The following is a 21,032-nucleotide window of genomic DNA, read 5'->3' on the forward strand; positions in this document are numbered from 1 at the left end:
TCTACAGATTTCTAAACCCACAAGACATTACTATTCTGTGTTACAAAGTTAGTATTCATTCAGATTTAGCTACATATTCACAAGCTTCTCTGCTGAATATTCTTTCTGATGTCTCAGACTTCCCATTTGGAATCACTGTCTTCTACATCCTTTAGAAGTTACTTTTATACAGTCTCCTGGTGGTAAACTCTTTGGGGTTTTGGTTTTGGTTATTATTGTTTTCTGAAAATGTCTTTATTTCACCTTCATTCTGGAATGATATTTTCACTAGGTATAGAATTTAAGGTTAGCAGTTATTTTCTTTTAGTGCATTAAAGATAAAATTCAGCTGTCCTCTGGCTTCTCTTGTTATTGGGAAATTAATTGTTAGTCTTATGTAATTCTTTTGGTGATAATTTGTGCTTTTCCTCTTTTAGTTACATTTTGTATTGCTTTCTTAGGTTTTATGAAGTTTTCCTCTAATGTGCCTAAATATGTGTTTGAGGTGGCTGGATGGATAACTTTCATCAGTGCTATAAAAACTCAGCTATTATGTTAGCAAAAATGGCTTCCATCCCATTTTCTGAAAATTTCCTTTCATCACATTATTTACATATAAAATAGAATGGACCTTATTCCATCTTCTCTGTCTCTTAACTCTTTTTGTCTCTCTGTGCTATCCTGGGGGGTAATTTTTTTCTGACTCTTTTTCTGATTCACTAATTCTTTATTTACACTGCTATGCTACTCACCCACGAGTTCATTTTACTTAATTCTAGAAGTTCTACTTGGTTTATTTTACAAATGTATGATTTGTTTGCCTGGCTTAACATAGGGAAGGTTTCCTGTGAGATCCTCCTTCTGAGTAAGCTATAGGCTCTGAGTTTTTACTTCACCCTACATGGCAGTCAAGAGATGAATTAAAAATCTCCAACATTAACAAAAGCTCCTCAGCACAAAAGCAGCTTCCCTGCTTATCACCTGTCTAGGTTTGATGTCCCTGCTGTTCAGCCCTGGTCATTCTTTAAATTTTGTGATTCCCAGGTTCTTAAAAGAAGGTAGTTTTATAATCAAATACAGCATTTCTAGTTGTTTGATTAGTTTAGGAAGGATGGTCCGATAACCTAACCAGCCATTACCAGAAATAGAAAAATCACCACATAGTGGTTCTAAAACGTTTGAATTAGCTACACCTGTAGCAGTCTGGGCTCAAATAGAGAAACAGAACCAGTAGGAAATGTATTGCAGGAAATTGGCTCTTGCCAATGTGGAGGCTGACTATGCAGTCTCCGCAAGACGGACTCTCCATCTAATGCTGGACCCCGGAGGGCAGGAAGCCTAGAGGGGAAGATCACAAGCAGGCTTGGTGACTAGAATAACATGCAGAAGCTGAGACTCTTTGTCACAGAGCTGAACACACACACACATTCTTTCCCAGGAGTCAGAACTAAAGGAAGACCTAAGAGAAGGGACAGTAATTAAAACCCCAGCTGCTTCTTTACCCCAACAAGACAAGTCAACAGATCAGCAACAATGCATATGAGTTATGAATACATGTGGTTCCCCCATCAGCCCTCCAACTCCTGAGAGAGTCTCCCTTGTAACCCACTCTAACTGGAAAAATACAGAAAGGGAACTCTGGTAAGTGTAATTCAGCCTCACCAAGTTGGCACATTATAAAACCATCACACTGTTATATAAAAATTGGAAATATTCTTATTTTTAAAAAGTATTATTCCTCTTTAAAAGTTCTATTGTGTGATTACGGGAGGACAACTTGTAAACAAATCTTGAGAAGAGGCTGCATGGCATTCCCCAGACTGCTTCATGGATTTTTGTTCTCTATTGGCCCCTGTAAGGCAGCTGAGGTTGAGATCTAGACAAAATTGGAACTGAGGTTCACATGAAAGCCAATAATCCCTCCCCCTTTTCTCTACCCCTTTCACTCTCTTTCCTCTCCCTTTGTCCTCATTTTCCTTTCCTAACAATGAGAAAATGTGGGAGTATGGGGATGGATGTATTGGATGGAGGAGAGGGGATCCAAAGAGAATATTCACCTGCTAGCACAGAGTATGTGTTGATGGGGTTCAGAGTCCTCCCAGAAGGCACTTAGTCTAACATCAGGAAAAGAATAAGGTGGACTACCATCCCACTGACTTTCCTCCTCCTGCCGACCATAAACAGAAAAATTCCCACAGCCATGGATGACCCACAAAGCCTTTCAGTTTACTTCTACTCTGTGTGCCTGCCGTTATGCATGACTGATAGGAATTTGCCAATACTAATTACATATTTTATTCCCACTGCATCTCTAGTTTGTTTTAAAGCCCTGCTTTAGTGTAACTAGAATAATGAAAATAGTCTAACACACATACCCTAAACACTTATTAAAGCAAAGAATGTAAAAATTTAATTGATCTCAGGAAACCACTACCTAGTTTTACTATGGCCTTCAATATTTTAAGGGGAACAATGGCCACATGAGACTGAGAGAAATATGTATCTGTAGAATATCCAAAGAGGAAATGTGCGAGTACTTTGAGATATTTGATGAAGTGGTATATGGACAGTAGAGAAAGGTTATTGCAAAAGAGGAAATGGTGACCACTGGGCTGAAAGAAATGCCAAAGGAAGTTTCAGTTCAAAATAGGAAAGCAGTTTCTAGGAACAAGAGTCACATTCTCTATTTTACATGTATTATGCCTAAGGCTAAATTAGTGTAGTAAATCTACCACGTAGAGTCCTCCTTATAATGTGCTGTCAACAAAGAGCAATTAACACGGTCTTCTGCATTTGTTATAATCACTTGCTGAGGATAATCTTTGACAAGGAGGTCTTTGAATTTGTGGTTGAAACCAAGGCTCAAATAATATTTTCATATTTGAAAGAATTCTGTATTTCAAAGTTTTATCATTAGAAGTGCTTTTAACTTTTGCTAATGTTTGTGTAGAATAGTAAACAGTTCATGATGTTTCTGATAGTTTAGATGACTTTCCACTACATGCCCCATGTGACCATGATATACACACAACACCCATTCACATGCACTCACAAATAGCTTCATACAATTGGGGAGAAGCTCAGCATGGTTAGCCAGTTGGGCATCAAAATATATTTTTGCCCTAGCTATGCTAGCAAGTGGATAATCATGTCTAAGATAGTAGCCAGCAGCATATACAAGTTTTTAGTGACATGAAGAATAGAAAATATGCTGTCTTCTAGGTGTGATTAAAAAGGATTTCTTTCCTTTATCTTTGAACTTTCTAATTTTTTTTTGAAGTAGCTCTGAGGTTTTGGAAAGTACATAATGAACTATTGCAATTATTAGATTTATTATTGGGTCTTTGTTTTATGTGAAATCAAAAACACTCTAAGACTTGCAAAATATTATAAAACAAGACACCTTTTCTTTTTTTTAAGTTGATTTAGTTTTATTATTGTTTTTTTAAAATTCTCCACAGGCATTATACCCCCTGGCTGCCTGACCTAAGGCAGACCACTCACACCACCCTCTCCCCAGCCTTGGCACGCCACTGCCTAAGTATAGAATTGTACATTATATACTATCACCAGCAGCACAAGAGAGTTCTAGTTGCTCCACAACCTCACCAACATTTGGTGCTGTCAGTCACTCTCATTTTAGCAATTCTAGTTGATATGACAAGATGTATCTTATTGTGGTTTTAATTTGCATTTCCTTGATGACTAAATATATAGAGCACCTTTTTATGTGGTATTGGCCATTTGTATATCTTCTTATATATCTTGAAAGCATCCAAGTCTGTGGGTCACTTAAAGACAACTTTGTAATTATTAAGATGCCAACTACTGCACAATCACCCTAGCCAAAGCCACCACCATCTCCCACCTGGATTTCTAAATAGCCTCCTCTCTGGGCTTCCTGCTTCCATGTGTGCCCACTCACAAGCTGTTCCCAGCATGGCAGTCAGAGTTATCCTCTTAGAACATAAATCAGATCACTTTTCTGTTCAAGACACTCCCATGGCTCCTATCTCTCTCAGAATAAATCTGTAATATCTGACATGATCTGACCCCACTTTGCTACATCCTCTTTATTTCCCAGTGGATCTACTCTCTGCTCAGGCCATCCTGGGCTCCCTGCTGGGCCCCCACAAGCCAGGCCAATCCCTCTTTGGGCTGTTGCATGGACTATTCCTCAGCACAGAATGCTCATCTCTGGAGTGTCTACTTGGAAACTCCCTACTGTCTTCCAAGTCTTTGCTCAAGTCTGACTTCTCAAAGAGGCCTTCCATGACCACTTCACTTAAATTTGCAACCCCCCACCACTACTTTGCCATCCCTAGTGTCTCCTGTCTTTTCACTTTTTCACAGTATTTATCACCTCTCATCGGTCATTTGCTTCTTTCTTAAACGTGTTTTCAGTGTTGGTCCCTCCCCATTAGAATGTAAGCTCCATGAGAGCAGGGGCTTTGACTACTTTGTTCATTGATGCTCTTGAGTCTAGGCACCTAAGAAAAGTGCCTGGCACATAGTTGGTGCTCAATACATATTTTTTGAATGAATGACTTACGTAGAGAGCTAACAAATTAACTTTGTATATTGAAAACAAGTTGTCTTTCTTTGAGAGAGTGAAGTATAGCCAGTAAGCCCAGATTCTTTGGGCTGCCTTGTTCAACTGCTGTCAATAATTCAGTACAATCTTTTATCAGGCTTCTTGACAGTAGTGGGATTTTGTGGAGAATATTTCAAAAGCAATAGTTGGATCCTTTTTAAAGTCTAATCCCAACAAAAGGTAGGGAAGAACCAAGGAGAATTCAGTGGCCAATTCTATTTTCATTTTCATTTGTGTTAGGAAGTATTAGAGTAGATAAAGGACTTGGAGGTCTTAAATCTCCATTCTAAAAGGTACTCCAAGAAAGCTCCCAGCCAAATAATTTGAAACCACAGAGGACCGGAAATCTACTTCAATGCCACAAAAATGACAGCCTCCCTTTTTTTCCACACAGGGGGAAGGTTCCTCCTCATTCTTGTCGGAAACTTGCCATGAGGATCCCTCTGTTTCCCCCAACTTTACTCCCCCCAACCCTCAAGCTCTCAAGTGGTGACCACCGTCCTTCCGGCCAGGTAGGACTGGATGGGAGGGGTCGCTTTTGAGAGAAGGGTGGCATGTGGCCGTTCAGTTTACAGGCATCACAGACTTGCTCCTTTGTCTTTTGGTCCCCCTGTCTCTACATTCCCATCTTTATCCTGCTACAGTTCCCAGCCACCCATGATGGCCTCCTCTCATGACCTACCTTCCTCTAGTATTTATTTCTTCATAGTTCTCTTCCTTCCCAATATAAATTCCATTCTTCCATATTGTCTTCTTTCCCTTTTTTCTTTTCATTTCTCTGTTTACAAAATTGGCTTCCTTTTTGACCTTGGTCTTTCTCTTTCACAGTCATACTACCATTTCCACTTTTGAAACATTAAAAAAATTCCTACTTCTGACATCCCTGCTTCCTATGGATTATTTTAAAATCTAATTGGATTAAATTAACTCTCAGAGAGTCTTCTTGTCCTACTCCACCCAATTTACCACACCCTTCCTTCTAAAAATGTCACTGTAGTCCCACATGGTATTTTGAGTTGAGGAGGTACATCAGCATTTCTTGATTCTCTAGATTCATGCACTCTTGAAAATACCTCAGTAATAGGGATGCTTATCCTGGGGTTATATTTGGGGCAAAATGAAGCTTGAAAATTAGAGGACTTAAACTTGCTAGAGGAGATGCATCATGAAATCTAGTGAATTCTTTTGTTAACAAGAAAACTGGCCTACGCCATTCCCATGGGTGTGCATTTCAGGGAGGAAAAAAGGCGTATTGTGATATAAAGAGATCAAGTTTCTATTCTGAGGTACTGAAAGCAGAGTTCTGTAGTGAGGCTTCTGGTGTCTTTGTCTTTATGCACTTGTTGATCTGTGAAGCAGTACAGTTTAGAAACATGTCAAAGAATCAGTGGAAACAACTCTACTGAGAAAAAGGTGTGTTTTCTCTTCCTCTCATCAGTTACCACCTACAGTGATGCTGTGGTTAAATGCTTTTCAAACTTTAGTAGTATGTGAGTTATCTGAAGATCCTATGCAGATTCTGATTCAGGAGGTCTGGGCTGGACCTGGAATCTGCATTTCGAGCCAGCTGCTGCCACATGTCCATGGGCCCCATTTGACCAACAGAGATGTAGTACATTCTACTGCTGACCATGACACTAGAAAGAGAGAGGCAGAGAATGACATTTAAGAGCAAAACCACGGCCTGGCTGTGAATTCTATCCATGTCCTCCCAATGGTGACAGTCTTGTTCCTCCAGTGACCTTGTAATAAAGTGGACATCTCAAGGTGGGGCGGAGGATGGCTGCATAATATTGATTTCTCCAGAAAGCCATCAGGCAGACCTTGAAAAATGTCTTCTTCATTTGGCTGTAAATGTTTATGCTGTCTTTTAAATCACCAATTATAAGCATCATTGGCTCTTTTGTTGTTGTTGTATTTGTTCTTACTGTCCTTTTTGAGAGTTACTGTGAAACATTTACTCTCATACTGATTTCTCTCAAAGGAGGTAAATGACAGTGGAACTTAGAACACATGACTCAGGTTTTGTTTTTCAAAACAATTGCAATAGAGAAGTAAATGTTACATTTTTGTTGCTGTGCTCTACCAGGCTTGTGATGGCTTGTTCACAACTTGTATTCCCTTCAGATTGTCAACTGAGCTTCCTGCTTAGCAGATATATTTATTTTCAAAAGAGATAGATATTCCCACAATGCCTGGACATTAAAAGAACCTTAAATCAAAGAGTTAGTTTGGTCCCTTTAGCTTCCCACATATAAAAGGCAACATAAAAATAAACCAATTTCACACTTCCCTTGGAAAAATAGGTCTCATTGCTAAAATAGAAAAAAAAAATTACATGATTTTATATTTGAAAAAGAACAAAAAGTCCTCCTTTTATGGCAGTATATGAAAAGTAAAATTTGTACTGAGTTTGATATTTCCACAAATGTTTCTTATTCATCTTAAACATCATTGATAGACTATAGTAGAAAGCAAAATGCATGAATAAAAAGGATAAAGAAGATTTGGTATATACATACTGGAATATTATTCAGCCATACAAAAAAAAAAGAAATATTGTCATTTACAATATGTTCAGTGAATAAGCCAGGTGGAGAAAGACAAATACCATATGATTTTGCTTATTTGTGGAATACAAAAACAAAGCAAAACAGAATGATCAAAACAATAGTAGACTCATAGACACTGAGAAAGGGACCAGTGGTCACCAAGGGGGAGGTGCTAGCATGGATGGGTGCAGAGGGTGAGGGGTATAAAAGGACACAAAAATTCTCAATAATTATAAGTTGGTCACAGGGATGGTAGTACAGCATGGAGAATATAGTTAGTGATTCTATAACATCTTTTATGTTGAAAACAGTAACCACACTAGAGGGGGTGAGGATTTAATAATATGTGTAACCGTTAAACCACTTTGCTGTATATTTGAAACCAATGTAAGATTGTCTACCAATGATTCTTTGATAAAAAAAAAAGTGATAGCACATAAACAATCACATTTGCCAGAAAAGAATTTTTTTCTTTTTTACTTGGATGGATCCCAGGAATACTCATCACATAAATACTTGAAATTGCACATTTTTAAATTTATGAATGCAAATCTTCATTGATGAAAACTATGTTCCTTGTTATCAGGTAGACATCAGTGGGGGATCCTGGGCAGGTTAGTCATACTTTCATCTACAGTTACTCCTATTTTTAATGAATACAAATCACTGTAGAGCAAAATTTAAAAGAAACAAAAACAGATGTTAGTTCATTTTCTGTATTATGAACCTTTATATGAAAAGCAATAGTATGATCAATTTCTAAAAATACTAATGATAGAGCATTGGGAAATTATAAATGTATACAAATATATATGAAATGTCTACTTTATTTTAGTCTATGCCAGGTTCAATAGGGAGCATGAAAGAGCAAAAAACACAATTCCTATGTGCTCTGCATTAATAAAGAGCATTCGAGGACATAGAAGGGCATCAAAAATTTTTTACTGACACTTAAATAATACAAATAACTAGCATTTATTCAGCATTTACTGCATTGTCAAGCACCTTCAAAGTACATCACATGTATTATCTTATTCTCACCATTGTGCAACTGAAGAAACTTAAGGTTCAAAAAGTTTAATGAACTTTGCTAAGGTCATACAAGAAGTGCCAAACCTTGGAGACCACATGTATTGTGCTCTTCAGCTTTCTCAGTAAATATCTGAAATCATGGTTTTATGATACAGGTGGCAGGGGTGTGATAGCTGTTTCTCAGCTTTCATGGACAGTATGCAATAAGTTTACACTATCTGTGCTTCAGTATACTCATCTGCGAAATGGAGAGACAATCAGCCTCTCTGTTGCAGGAAGCAGATTTCTCTGAGTGGTTAGAGGGGAGAGACACTGGTTATGTACACCAAATGCTGTTTGATTTGCTGGTGGCATACCTCATGCTCCACAAGATCACAACCAAATCTTGCCGGGGACTTAGCCCCCAAACTGCTCACAACAGCAAGGGGATTTAAACATCATAGGCACGATGTTCAAGTTTCCCCAAATCACTTGTTTTTAACAAATGTCTTGGCAAAGAACATCTCCCAAGACTAGATGTTGGAAAACGTCCAGCCCTCTGGAATCAGGACTCACCTGCAGGAGGCTGCTGTTGGCAGCATCTGTCATCATTGAGAGGCAGGCAGCTGCTTTCTTTGTTCATCACACCTAGCAGGAAAGCAGTGCCAAGCAGAGGGGGGACTCGGAGATGTGGGGTGGCCTGCAGGAGCAAGTTAAAACAATTTTGATGCAACCTTCTCTGTCCATGGCTGTTAAAGGCTCAGCTGCCTTCTCTAAAGCATCAAGATTGAGGATGGACACCCTATACTCCTCCCAACCTTGACTTTCTCCTCCCTGCCTCCTTCCCTGTTCACATGCCATCCCAATTGTATGTGTTGGTATTGAGTTCAAACTAGAGACTAAATGGGTTTGCTCCCCCGATACTTTTGTCTCCTTCTCTTCTTTCCACACTGTCCCCTCTTAAATCCTCCTCTCATAGCCCTAGAACAGCAGCCTTATTAACTAAAACCTATCTCTCCCACTTGAAAAGTGATATATATATATATATATATATATATATATATATATATATATATATATATATATATATACTGAATAGAGGAGAGAGGAGTTAAGAACACATTGGGCTTTGCACTAAGGACTATTTTTAATTGTTAAGCAATTGTTTTTATGGTTTTCATTTATTCATGCAAATGATATTTACTCATCCCTAGTGTTTACCCTGAGGTAACTAGGACATCTAAAGGTTGGGTAATACCATCATGGCACAGAAGGGGCTTCTCCATAGCGTGTGACAAATGACCCTGTTCTCCTTTTGGTCTGGAGTTAGAAGGAAGGGAACTGCTTATGGCTCATTGATGAAAGATTTAAGCAAGAAACAAATGTTTCTGAGAGTAAGAATATCTAAATACCTAAATAGATTCCCAAGAGTTATTGTGTCTTTTTGAAGATCTTTAAATGTGTCCACAAAAGGGCTGCCTGCAAGCAGAGAGTTGTATACAATTAGATGACCTTTTTCTGATCTCCTTTGAGTCCATGAAGAATACGATTAATTAAACTCAGAAGTTTGCCACTAAAATAATAGGTATGAGATCCAGAGAATTCAAGGTGTTGGAGGACTCATTAAATAGGGTTGCATAAATATCATGCTGAAAGATTTAATGAGTCCGTAGGGTCACTTATAGAACAATGGAGCAGAGATGACCTAGAAAAAATAAATTAGAATCGATATTGTGCTTCTGAATTAACAACTATAGATTGCTATATTAACACCTGGGAGATGAATTCTATAATTATGTTTTTAAAGCATGTTGGTGTTCTCATCCCAGGGAAAATGTAAATTGCTCAATTTTAGTTTATTATTTATCAATAATGAAAATAAGTGTATATGTATCTATGTATCCAATATCTAGGAAACATGAATGCTTTAAGTAGCTACCACTAGGTAAATAGTGTTTCATTTTTTTTTTTAATAATATAATTAACACTTATGAATGCCTATTGTAGAGCAGGCACTAGGCTAGGTACTGGGAAATAATACAAAAATATGCAATTTCACCCCCCACCTTAAATTGTTTGCAGTTTAATGCAGGTCTGTGCAATAGAACTTTGTGCAGTGATGGAAATGTTCCACATCTGAGGTCCAGTGCAGTAGCCACTAGCCACAGATGGTTATTAAGTAACTGAAATGTGGCTAATGCAAATGGGATATTGAATTTTTAATTTTACTGAAATTTTATTGACGTTTAAATGTAAACCACCCCATGTGTCTAAAGGCTACCATGGAATGCACAGGTAGACAGTATGCTGAATCTTAATTTCTAATGTGTAATCCACCTTTCTTCAAAGGATTTCTATTGGGACAAAACACTGTGCCCATCATTATAATAGAGCCATTTACAGGGGAAGAAGAGCTAACAACATATTTGGTGAAACCAAGGAGAGCTTCCCAGAGGTGGTAATCCTTGACCTATGGGGTTAAGGAGAAATTGATCAATCAGAGGAGCAGACAGGGAGGAATTCCTGGGCACATTCCTGACAAAGCCTGAGGTGCAGGTATCACGTTACTGCTGTGGAATTGCATGCAATTTCATTATTTTTGTGTTAGTCAGCTTGGGCTACCATAACAGAATATCTCAGACAGGGTAAACTAAACAATAGACATCATTTGCGCACAATTCTGGCAGGCGGAAGCCCAAGATCAAGGAGTCAGCAGGGTTGGTTCCTGTGCTGCTCTTCTCATTGGTGTGCAGCTGGTGCCTTCTGGCTGTGTGCGTGGCCTCTGACTTGCGTTCTTGCATGGAGAGAGAGAGCTCTGGTGTCTCTTCCTCCTCTTATAAGGACGCCAATTTGGTCAGCTTAAGACCCCACCCTTATGACCTCATTTAACCTTAATTAAAGGCACCATCTACCAATGCACTCAGTGTGATGGAGCTTCAACATATGAAATTGAAGACACATGTTTCAGTCTATAAAACATGTCATGTAATAAGCAAATATCTTTTTCTCTGTGTTTTCTTGGGCGATAGGATGGAGAAAGAGATATATATATCTCATGTGGCTCACACAAATTTAGAGAAAACTATTATCTATTGATCTAGCATTGATTTGAATCACTGTTCTCGAGTTACCTATTGATAGGTAACATAATGTTCTAGAAAATTAACAAGTATGAAAAAACACTGGAGCAAAGTGTCTACATCTCAGAACTTGAGTACAACTCAATACTACTTGAGTAAACATTAACATTAATTTTCCTTTATTCTGTAAGGACAAACCAGTGGTGAGCCAGAGCTGGTCATACTAGCTTACAGGAACTCATTTTTAGATTTTGAGGAGATTCTATGAGCCAGTCGTGAAAACATAGCCGTTATTAAAAAATAAATTATATAAACTTACAATTAAAGAAATTATATTGAAAACAAAGGTACCAAATGTCCTAAACTCACCACTTGCTAATTATTTATGACATTTCATTACTGCCTGTGCTCTCAAGGTAATTTACGTCTAGTATATCTGTGGGGTCACTGTCATGGCATGCTTCTGCACACCTCTTCCTACTTCTGTGTTCAAGATCATCCCTTTGATACTTGGAATTGGCCGTCATGGGGACATACACTATGGAAATCAGCCAACACTGCAAAGTGGACTCTCTTTTCCCAGGAGAGCTACCTATTAAATATTTACCAGCATGTCAACTGGCACAAACCTTAGTTTTCCCAGGATTTTTCCCAGGCAGAGTTCCTATTGCAAGTTACCATAGTTGAAAACATTATTACTCATCTTTTATAAACAAAAAACAAAAAAGCAAAAAATCTTCCTGCTGAAATATAATGCATTACCTTTTTTGAAGTGTTTCCTCTGCTGGAAAGGGACAGTGCTGCATTGCTGGCTTATGAATTCCCAAATCCTGCATATAAAATATATTAGGGTCAACAGAAAAGCCCCCTAAAGCATGAATCTCGCACTGACTGCCTTTTTCTAACTCACTCAGCAGTGTCTTCAACCTGAAAATTGCCTCGGCTATAACCTAACGTCCCTCCCACTGCTTCTACTATCCCACAGCTAATACTAAGCTAACACTTGCCTCATTTGTTTTAAAGAGACCACTTGTTTCCCTGCTAAAAGTTCCAAAAGACAATAAATGAAATAGAATAGAAAACGGCAGGAGTAAATAGCAGTGTTCAGATTAAATTTTATTTTTCTGTAGGCAACATTTCCTTCCAATGTTGCTTTTTTATGCCACTTCCAAACAAGTGAGGAGTGGCCCAGACTGTGAAAATGAAATGCATTTAGCAGGATTCACACTCAATCTTGTAAAGCTACCTGTGTCTTTAAAGTCTGAAGCACAGAAAGTTAAAGTGACTTGTGTAAGATTACATAACAAACAAGGAACGGCCCTTGACTTCCAGCCCGTCTTTCACTTCAATCCAACACCACAGAATAGCTTGCTTTCTGATTAAAACCCTGTTAATTTATGATTTCTCTTAACATTGTAACATTGTATGAAGGTGGTGAGAAAGGAAGATACTCAAGCAGAAAAGATTAAGTCATTTGAAGCTTTCATCCTTTTTTCCAGATGTAATGCACAAAAATTTGAGGATTGTGAATCTAGACTGAATTTAAGCATCAGATGGATAAGATCCTTGGCATGTCAAAGGAAAAGAAGGGATTCCAGATAACTCTTAATTTTAAGAGGACTGGAAGAGGAGAAAGAGCCTGAAAGAGACAGAAAAGTTACAACCTGTGAGGTAGGAGGGAACCCAGGAATGTCAAAGAATCCAAGAGGAAGAAAAAACACCAATTTGAAGGGAATGAGCCATAGTTGCTACAACAAATGAGTAATACAGATAGGTGTCCCTTGACTTCCATACCCAGGAGGTCACTGATGCCTCTGTGAGGGGTCAATGGAAAGTAAGCGTGGGAGCCGGATAAACATGGGATGAACAGGGGACAAGATGTAGGAGACAGCTTGCCTAACCCTCTTCCAGAAGTCCAGACTTGAAGGGAAGCAGAAATCTGGAATAGTAATGAGGGATGTGGGAAATAAGGGGAAAATCCATTTGAGAAGAGATGAATGTGTACTTTTTACCTTATAGTCCAGTCTAGTTTATCATGAGTACTAAATAAAATGATTTCCAGAGAAGAAAAGGGAAAAAGGAATCTCATCTATTTAATGGTTGGCAACGTTGTGTTTTCTACTGATGAGTCAATATTCAGGGGAAGAACAGTATCTTAATGAGTGTGTAGCATAAACTATCAAGAACAATAAATAAAGGGTCTCCCTAGACACTGTTCAAATGTTAGGTTGTTTTCTCTTGCTATTTAGTACATCGATAATGGCACCAATAAAACTAACATCACTATCTTCAGAGCTGGTCCAGAAGGGCACCAACCCTGCGTGGCTGGTTCATTAAAGCATCTATAAGATCGAGAGCCATCCCCATTTGTCATCCTGTCATTAGAATTCACTCTACCTTGTGTAGCAGTGAACTATTTTGCAAATAAGAAATGGATGTACTTTCTTTTCCCTTTAAACATCCTCCTTCCTACCCCTCCTGCCAGGCTGAGTCATGGCTCTGGGAAAGGAAAGGATGGAACTCCCTAAGGGAGACGATCCTCATTGCAGGGGCAGAAATCTTGAAAAATAGAGATTTCTAGAGAGGAAAGGATTTCTCCAAATTCTTTCAACTTCTAAGACCAAATCCAGGCCTCAGGGGATAGAGTCTTACATATGCCCAAAAGTGACAGGACTCAGGGTGTGACCCAGAGAAAGAAGAAAGCCAGCCTCCTACCCCAGGACCTGTGGGAAGAAAGGGAGAGGGAATAGAGCAGGACGTGAGATTTTTATGTACCTCTCTGACTTATACTCTCCAGGCCAAAATCTGGAAGATTCTGGACAGGGTTCATAACTCCCAGGATCATGTGTCTTAGAAGGGACAGGAAAGTTCCTGTGTGCCCCAGTAATGGGACATGGTGGTGTGGAGAGGGCTGGTGGAAGCCTAAGAACAAGAGGAGGATCCCCAAGGTCAGTTGGCCCAGACAATGGAATCAAGCAATGGCTGCCAATCAGTCACCCCAAATGGCCAACAGCCATTAGCCTGTGGAGAAATCCAGACCAGCCATCTCACAGCGGAGGCCTTTGAGGACACAGGGCCTTATAGGTCTGAGCCTGCTTCCCTTTCTTCTCCCACTTTGAAGCTACACTGAGAATAGACTTAGCCACCATTTTGGGGAGCTAAAAATGGTAAAAATGTCTTTGAGAGACTGAACATTACTCAGAGAGATGGATCCATGCAAGACACTTTTTTTTTTTTTGAGAGGGCATCTCACATATTTATTGATCAAATGGTTGTTAACATCAATAAAATTCTGTATAGGGGACTCAATGCACAATCATTAATCAACCCCAAGCCTAATTCTCAACAGTCTCCAATCTTCTGAAGCATAACGAACAAGTTCTTACATGGTGAACAAGTTCTTACATAGTGAGTAAGTTCTTACATGGTGAACAGTGCAAGGGCAGTCATCACAGAAACTTTCGGTTTTGATCACGCATTATGAACTATAAACAATCTGGTCAAATATGAATATTTGTTTGATTTTTATACTTAATTTATATGTGAATCCCAGATTTCTCCCTTATTATTATTGTTATTATTATTATTATTTTTAATAAAATGCTGAAGTGGTAGGTAGATGCAAGATAAAGGTAGTAAACATAGTTTAGTGCTGTAAGAGGGCAAATGTAGATGATCAGGTGTGTGCCTGTAGACTAAGTATTAATCCAAGCTAAACAAGGGCAACAAAACGTCCACGGATGCAGAAGATTTCTCTCAAAACAGGGGGATGGGGTTCTGAGCCTCACCTCTGTTGATCCCCAAATTCTCACCTGATGGCCCCCCTGCGACTGTGCCTGTCTTAGGTTGTTCCTCCCTTGAGGAATCTTACCCGTCTCTGGCTAACCAGTCATCTTCCGGGGCCATACAGGGAAATGTAAAGTTGGTCAGTCAGAGAGAAGCAATATTGTTTGAAAAGGTTAGCTTTTTACTTCTTCCATGCAAGACACTTTTAAAACCCATCTTATAGGGAGTAGAACTTTGCAATTGTAAGGAAATGGTCTATTTCCCTGAACAGAAAGGCTAGGACAGCTTTCCTTTCCGTCATTAGAAGTGTGGCTCCTACACCTCCAGGGGGAGTGGTTTGGAGAAGTGTTTCCACTGTGACTTAAGGGACAACCATTTCATGGGCAGACAGCTCAGGGGCAGTGCCAGCCACTCCCAGTTGATTGAAAGGGAATGTGTCGCCAGGGAGTTTTCTAACCTGATTGCAGTGTTTCTTGGACACCGTGTCCTCTTCCGACCCAACACCTGCTGTGCAGAGAGATGTTTGTAATGAGGTGAATAACAAACAGTCTCATGAAGGTTGGGTCACACAGGAACAAAAGGCACCCTCGCCTGGGTGGAGGCAACCTTTTCCTGTTTTCTCTTATAATTTTCTCTACCAAATAGAACTTGTGTCAAAAGCTCTGGCAGATTTTTAGTTTAAGCCTTCAAACTCAAGTTTTTAGAAGAAGAAATGTTTGCTTTTTGTGGCTGAAAATGATGCTCATTTCTGCTGAAATTTATTTTTTTTAATGTCAGTTTCATATGTGAGTGATCAGCATATCCTTCTATTAAGATCATCTCTAAAATAAAATATTCTTAATAGACAAATTAATTAGACTGGTTCTTGACAGCCTCTTTCTGGTGCTGTTTCAATAGATTTATCCTGCAATATGTTTTCATAGGTGAATGTATGCCCTAGCGAAGGATACAGGGACCAAAGCTTGCCATGTAACCTGTAGGTTTTCTGTCTGTCCTGATGTGACCACCAGGACTGGGGCTCATGTGGGCATTTTAGAAATAAATTTTCCTTTTCTTTTAATCCTGTGTCTAAATATATTATTTGGTGTTTTGGTCAGAGTTTTATTATTATCATTTACATTGCTACAATTCCTCTGATTTAAGTCCTACTGGCAAACTAAAAAGTAAGAAAAGCTATTTAGCTGATGAGAAAAAATATGTAGGGTGGCCATCAACTGTGATACATTCTGTCATTGTTTTGACCAGGATTCTGGCCTTTAGGAATATTCTGTCTAAAGATTAAAGCTTATTTATCTGGAAAACCTTGAGATTGCATACTGAGAACTATTTTATCACCTAGATTTCTAATCTTGAAATTATAGTACTCACTTATAAAAAAAGTAGAATAGAAGATAGATTTTCCTCTTAACATCTTTTGTCTCTTGAAATTGGAGGGCAGTTGGATTTGAAACTAACATTCCATCCTCCAACTGTCCATGCATCCATCCATGATACATATTTGCATATATAACTATATATATGTATATACACATATGCATATGTATAAACATATATATATAAACATTTAAAAGGAAGATTTATTCTTTATTCATTGTTTTAGTACATGTCACTAATCTGAAAAAGCCTATTTTGGTGCTAAGTTGAGTATTGTCAATAAAATTGTATTACAGTGCACTCCAGGGAGGGCATGCGTGCCCCTGAATAGCCTCTTGTCCTCTTTGGATTTTGCACCATTTGCATAAACTCTCTTTTAAATTTGTTAATTCACTCACTGTTTTCAAAATACATGAAGGTATCATTATGCACATCCTTCTAATATGACACCAGCACACAGATCCCCAAACAAGCCCACCTCACTGTATCTTGCTGCACAGCCATCTCCACACAAGCCATCCAGGTAGAATGTCCATTACTTTGAAATTCCAGTTGGTTTCAAATCACATGCCTCCCATCTCTATTGTGCAGATGTCAGGCAAATATAATTTCTGCTCTATTGCACTGTTTGTTCCTCTGTGTTTCTGCCTTTATTCTTTTTCAGCTGCTATTAATTTATTCACAGGTAAAGAGTGAGGGAAGCATATTAATTGGAAAACTGATTACACAGCCTTGAAGGCTTTGCTTTTGCTACCTCCAGTGTCCAGGAATGGCATTTCCCGAGGTGTATTTTCCCTTACTTAAAAATCTGAATAGAAGATTTTTCCACATGACCTCTGACAAACTCTCATGTCCAGACTCTAGTGCCATTCTCTGCTATTTTCATTATTCACACAAAAATGTGTTGATGGGCCATGGGCAAATTAAATTTATAATCATCCAAAGGCAGGATAAAAGAACTACTGCTATCCTTGGCAAACCTAAGGTAGAAAATTGTATAGACAATAAGAGATGCAAAGGGTTTGAAATAAGCTGGGCTGACACCTTTACCTAGCAGATGTGAAAAGGGCTCCAGAGATCCACTTATAGGCAGTGGTAGGACCAGGCCAGAAATCTAGTCTCCAGCTTCCTTACTTTGTTCTCCCAAACCAGTGTCTTCATCCAGCCATATTCCAACTTAGTGAGTTACAGTACAACACAAGGAAAGAAATAAGACCTATAAATATTTGAATATGAAAAAATTATCTGCTGTTTATAAGACAATTAAAAACTTACATAACAAAATGAATTTCATTAGGCAGTAGATGCAATTTAAAATCTAAAAGTGAAAAGTTTTCCTCTACAGAAGCAATAATCTCTCATATATGTTTTATCTGTGTGTATGTATATTATGCACATATATATGATATAAAATAACAGAAATCATCAACTATGGAACTCATATTTATTTAATCTATATGTATAGATATTCTTGAGTCTTGTGTAGTGCTGTGGGACAGATTACTAAAAGTATTATTTAAACGGTTTCTCATAAAATGATAATGAAGAGGAAAAAATATAACAGAATCAAAGAATACAAAAGAGAAGATAACAGTGTGCAGGAGATCAATATATATATAATTAGAAGATAGAAGCAAATGGAAAGGAGGTAACTGAGCTTGCAAACAAAGAAGGGAGAAAGCCAAGCCAATTGCCCAGAGCATAGGACCCAACTGAAAGGGTCACCAGAAAGAGGAAACTGAGGCAAGCAAATTATCAAAGAAATATGACAAGAAACATTTTCACAACTGAAGAACATTACTTACCAGACTCAGGGGTCAAACTGATTGCCCAGTAACAACAACAAAAAAGATCCCCAGTAAGGCCCAAAGCTGGGAAATTTTGGAACACTAAAAGCAAAGAGAAATTTTTTTATGTTTCCAGAAGGAAAACTACAGGTCACAGAGGGAAAGTCAGGGTGGGATCAGGCTTCTCTACAGAAAATCTGCAAGTTTGAAGAGATTAAATCAAAGTCTTCAAAATGATAAGACAGCTTCCTGGAGAATTGTATAGCCAGACTATTAAACAGAGAGTAGAATTCAAAAACATGTTCAGTCATGCAAAAGACTGTACCATCTATATTTTTTTATAAAGTACAAAACAAACTCTATGTTTCTGTCTGTATGTATGCATAGATATGAATATACATAAGAATCAACAGAGTTCTGGACCCATGTACAACACTTTTAACCTATAGTTAACTTGAGATAGGGAGCTAGGATTGGGAAAGCGGTCAAGGAGTGCTTTAAAGTTGTCTATATTTTGTGTTTGCACATGTTTCTTGAAATGTGTATATTATCTGGGTGATCAAAATATTCTGAATAAAAAAATATTCTGAGTAAAAGACCCCATTGCTACCAAAAGTTTATATTAAATGGGAGATTGTTTGAAATTTTAAGGTTTTCTCCAACTGTTCATCTGTATCCACTTCTTTCAAGTGCCCTCTTTTTTTTTTTTCTATTTCTAGCTTTAAAAAGTCCAATTCAGGGAAAAAGGAACCATTATAGTTCCTTGATATCATCACATTTCTGTTAATGAGCTCTTCAAACTTGATTGGTTTTTAGTAGAATTACAGTGATTTGAAGCAATCCAAAAGTCACCTGTTTCCCTCACCCATGTAAAAATCCGTATCTGTTGCTGATATGATCTAAGATATGAAAACATCAAAAAAGCAAACTGGAGAGACCTGAGTTTCCAATAAAAGCAAATAAAATCTCTAAAACTTTTAAAATACATATAAATGCATCAATGCTTGGGGAAAAAATTAAGGAATGCTCAAAGAACAAGATCCAAGTGCAAACAGCATCCAAGTGAAAGAGGTAGACAGAGCAGTTACGCTGTCTTTCACCTTGAAAATATGTCAACCTGATACTGAGCTTAGATTCCTTATGATGTGTAGGTAGTGGGAGAACAGGAAATGAAGCCAAAGTGAAGAGGCTAATAATAGACCCACTGCATAAGCCTGGGACTGCAAGGGCCACACAACCCCAGAATATGCATGAATAAAGTACAAACTCATTATCTCAAGGAACTACAAGAAAATTGTCGATCTCAAAATGTGGTGTTGAATAGAGGAGGAAAGATTCTCCCTGAGAATTCATGGTCAAAAGCTTCCCTCATGAGGGTTTGAAGCCTGAATTTACACATCCTGACAGTCAGTATTTAGTTTAAATCTCCCTCATCCTGGACATCTTCTGGGCTCCTGGTATAATTAATGAGTGTCTATAAGGAACCTTATCTTCAAACCAGATCTTAAGCTATTACTAACATCGAAGTTTCCAAAGAAGATCAGTTCATCAAAGCAATTCCAATAAATACAAAGGAAGTCCATGAGTGACAACCAGCAGAAACAAAAGACAGTAGAATAAACCCTATGATAACTTAGTATTTTGGAATTATGAGAAAGAAAGCATTAAACAAATACTTTCAAGATTAATGAGAGAAGTAAAGAGCAACTGACTAAAAAAAAATGGTGAAGTATATTTGAAAACAAACTGACTTTCTGTAAATGAAAATGTAATTATATTTAAAATTCAATGCATTGTTCCAGCTACAGAGAAAGAATTAGGAAGTTTTTTAAGAGATCTATAATATTATTTAAAATATAGCACAATGTCAAAGAGATGTTAAACATAATACAGAGATTTGGAGGCATGAAGGACAGAGGGAGAAGAGGTGAGAATGAAGACAGGAAAATATTTGAAGAGGTGATGTTTCAGAATTGATGAAAGACACAAATTCATAAGTTGAGGAATCTCAAGCAAGATACATTTTAAACAATGCCATATCTAGATACACCATATTAAAATTTCAGAAGAGCAAGGACAAAGAAAATATCTTAAAAGTAACTGATCAGAAATCGCTTTTAGAGAAATGACAGACAGAAAACTGATTTCTCAGTTGTAACAATGGAAGCAAGAAGACAATGGGATAATATCCTCAATGGGCTGAAAGAAAATATTTGCCAATCCAGAGTTTTATACCCATAGAGAGTACCACTTAAGAATAAAAGCAATATGGACATTTTCAGCCCACCAAGGATGACAGGAGATAGGGGGTATGTGTAGGGAAGGGTGCAGCAGGAAGTGCTGAATGTTTGCCACCACCAAAACTTCACTACAGGCAATCACAAATCTGTATAACAGTCAGAGGAAAAATTATCCCAGATGGAAAGTCTGAACAAAAGTAAGGAAAATTGTCAAATAGCTAAATCTAAAAGAACATCAACTATATAAAATAGTAATAATGTTTTATGGGATTAAATTAGAACTAAAATATAAGACAATACCTTATCAGTCAAGATGAAGTCACTGGTATTAGGGTATTTTAAGTCCTTGTGTTGTATAGCAAAAGAATAAAGATATAAGTTAACGTAAACTTTGATAACATTAAAATGTTTAGTGCCACTAAAAGAATAAAAAGAGTCTATAACTTCATATGTTACAAAGGGGAAAAAAAATATGACACTGGAAAAACTAATCCAAAAGAAAGGAAGAAAAAAAAAGGAAAGTACAAAATAAGATGAAAACAATGAACTTACTAGTAATAATTACAACATATGTCAAAATGTTCCATTTATGAGCATCAAAGATTGCCAGCTTGTTTTTTTAATTCAAC

The 21,032-nt window shown here is 37.8% G+C and overlaps 1 protein-coding gene across 11 annotated transcripts in view; it reads left to right on the plus strand.

Moving 5' to 3' along the window:
• Nucleotides 1-21,032, plus strand: part of PLCB1 (phospholipase C beta 1) — a 670,724-nt gene that overhangs the window by 595,820 nt on the left and 53,872 nt on the right. For 2 of the 11 annotated variants that reach the window (XM_073236921.1, XM_037017497.2), the window contains one exon: nt 4,968-5,085. The exons of the other annotated variants lie outside the window; for them this stretch is intronic. In XM_073236921.1, coding sequence (XP_073093022.1) covers nt 4,968-5,066 — 99 coding nt within the window. In that variant the 3' untranslated portion in view covers nt 5,067-5,085. The remainder of the gene's footprint in view (nt 1-4,967; nt 5,086-21,032) is intronic. 11 annotated transcript variants of the gene reach the window in all.

Source organism: Manis javanica, chromosome 5, assembly GCF_040802235.1.
Source record: "Manis javanica isolate MJ-LG chromosome 5, MJ_LKY, whole genome shotgun sequence".
NCBI lineage: Eukaryota > Metazoa > Chordata > Mammalia > Pholidota > Manidae > Manis > Manis javanica.